At 54.9% G+C, this 1,396-nt stretch overlaps 1 protein-coding gene across 1 annotated transcript in view; it reads left to right on the top strand.

Annotated features, from left to right (window-relative positions):
* Positions 1 to 565: 565 nt before the first annotated feature.
* The window catches only part of SNRPE (small nuclear ribonucleoprotein polypeptide E), a gene marked incomplete at both ends in the record, with an annotated part of 4,188 nt that continues 3,357 nt past the window's right edge, over positions 566 to 1,396 (top strand). Inside the window, 2 exons of the mRNA XM_057388967.1 lie at positions 566 to 711; positions 1,164 to 1,226. Of these exons, the coding sequence (XP_057244950.1) occupies positions 566 to 711; positions 1,164 to 1,226 (209 nt within the window). The remainder of the gene's footprint in view (positions 712 to 1,163; positions 1,227 to 1,396) is intronic.

Here is a 1,396-nt window from a genome sequence, read left to right as displayed (position 1 = left end):
TCCTGAAGGTCTCGGGTTCCGTTCCTGAGGGGTCGTGGGTTTCATCCCACGGGGATTTGGGATTCCAGCTCTCGGGGATCGCGGTCTCCATTCCTGAGGGTCGCGTGTTTTACTCCCCGAGGGTCACGGGTTCCGTTCCTGAGGGTCTCAGGTTCCGTTCCTGGGGGTCGCGGGTTCCGTTCCTGAGGGAATTTCGGATTCCAACCCTCGGGGATCGCGGCTTTCATTCCTGAGGGTCGCGTGTTTTACTCCCCGAGGGTCATGGGTTTCGTTCCTGAGGGTCGTGGGTTCTGTTCCTGAGGGGATTTGGGATTCCAGCCCTCGGGGATCGCGGCCTTCGTTCCTGAGGGTCGCGGATTTCGTTCCGCGGGGATTTTGGATTCCAGCTCTCGGGGATCGTGGTCTCCATTCCTGAGGGTCACGGGTTTCGTTCCTGAGGGTTCCATGCCCCGGAGATTTGGGATTCCAGCCCCCGGGGATCGCGGTCTCCATTCCTGAGGGTCTCAGGTTCCGTTCCTGAGGGTCTCAGGTTCCGTTCCTGAGGGTCGTGGGTTCTGTTCCTGAGGGGATTTGGGATTCCAGCTCCCGGGGATCGCGGTCTCCATTCCTGGGGTTCGCGTTTTTCCCCCCTGGGCTGTCCCGGAGCGTTCCTGTCTGTGCTGTGCCCTTAACGCTCTTCTCCAGAACCTGATTTTCCGCTACCTGCAGAACGTGAGTACCGCAATGGAGGGGTCCTGGGGGTTCACCTGAGTGTCCCGGGATATTTGGGATGGGGGGAGAATAAAATTCACCCCATTCCACCAAACCCCAGCACCAAACCCCAATGTCCAGCCCGGCTTTGGACACTCCCGGGATCCAGGGGCAGCCACAGCTTCTCTGGGAATTCCATCCCAGCCCCTCCCAGGGATCARTTCCTCCCYGATATCYGATTTAAATCCMYTTTYACTCYRTTTAAAACCATTTAAACTCTGGTTTAAAACCATTTGAACCTGCTGCTCCTCAATCCTGCAATCCCACGGGATATTCCCATGGAACCCACGATCCCTTGAGCTGGGGAGGGACCTTAAAACCCCAAAAAACTCTTGAGGACAGAACAGAGACCCCCAAGATTTCCTGGAATTGTTTTCATCCCTGTTTTTTTCCTTCTTTTCCATCGTTTCCAGAGATCCAGGATCCAGGTGTGGCTTTATGAGCAGGTGAACATGAGGATAGAAGGCTGCATCATCGTGAGTGTCACTGTYCCTTTGTCCCTTTTCTCTTTTTAYGGGKTTTTTCTCCTCTCTATGAACCCATTTCTTCCTTTTTTCCTACAAAAACCAGTGTGGGCCTGGGAATTTTGCTGTCTCTCCTGGAAACAGTGGGGTTTGTGAGGTTTTTGTGGGGTTTGAGGTCCCTG

The sequence above is a fragment of the Malurus melanocephalus genome, unplaced genomic scaffold (assembly GCF_030028575.1).
Source record: "Malurus melanocephalus ecotype Western Australia unplaced genomic scaffold, MMel_1.1 scaffold_3033, whole genome shotgun sequence".
In the NCBI taxonomy this organism is placed as follows: domain Eukaryota; kingdom Metazoa; phylum Chordata; class Aves; order Passeriformes; family Maluridae; genus Malurus; species Malurus melanocephalus.
Note: the sequence above shows the minus strand (reverse complement) of the source record. Positions and strands in the feature narration are given on the sequence as shown.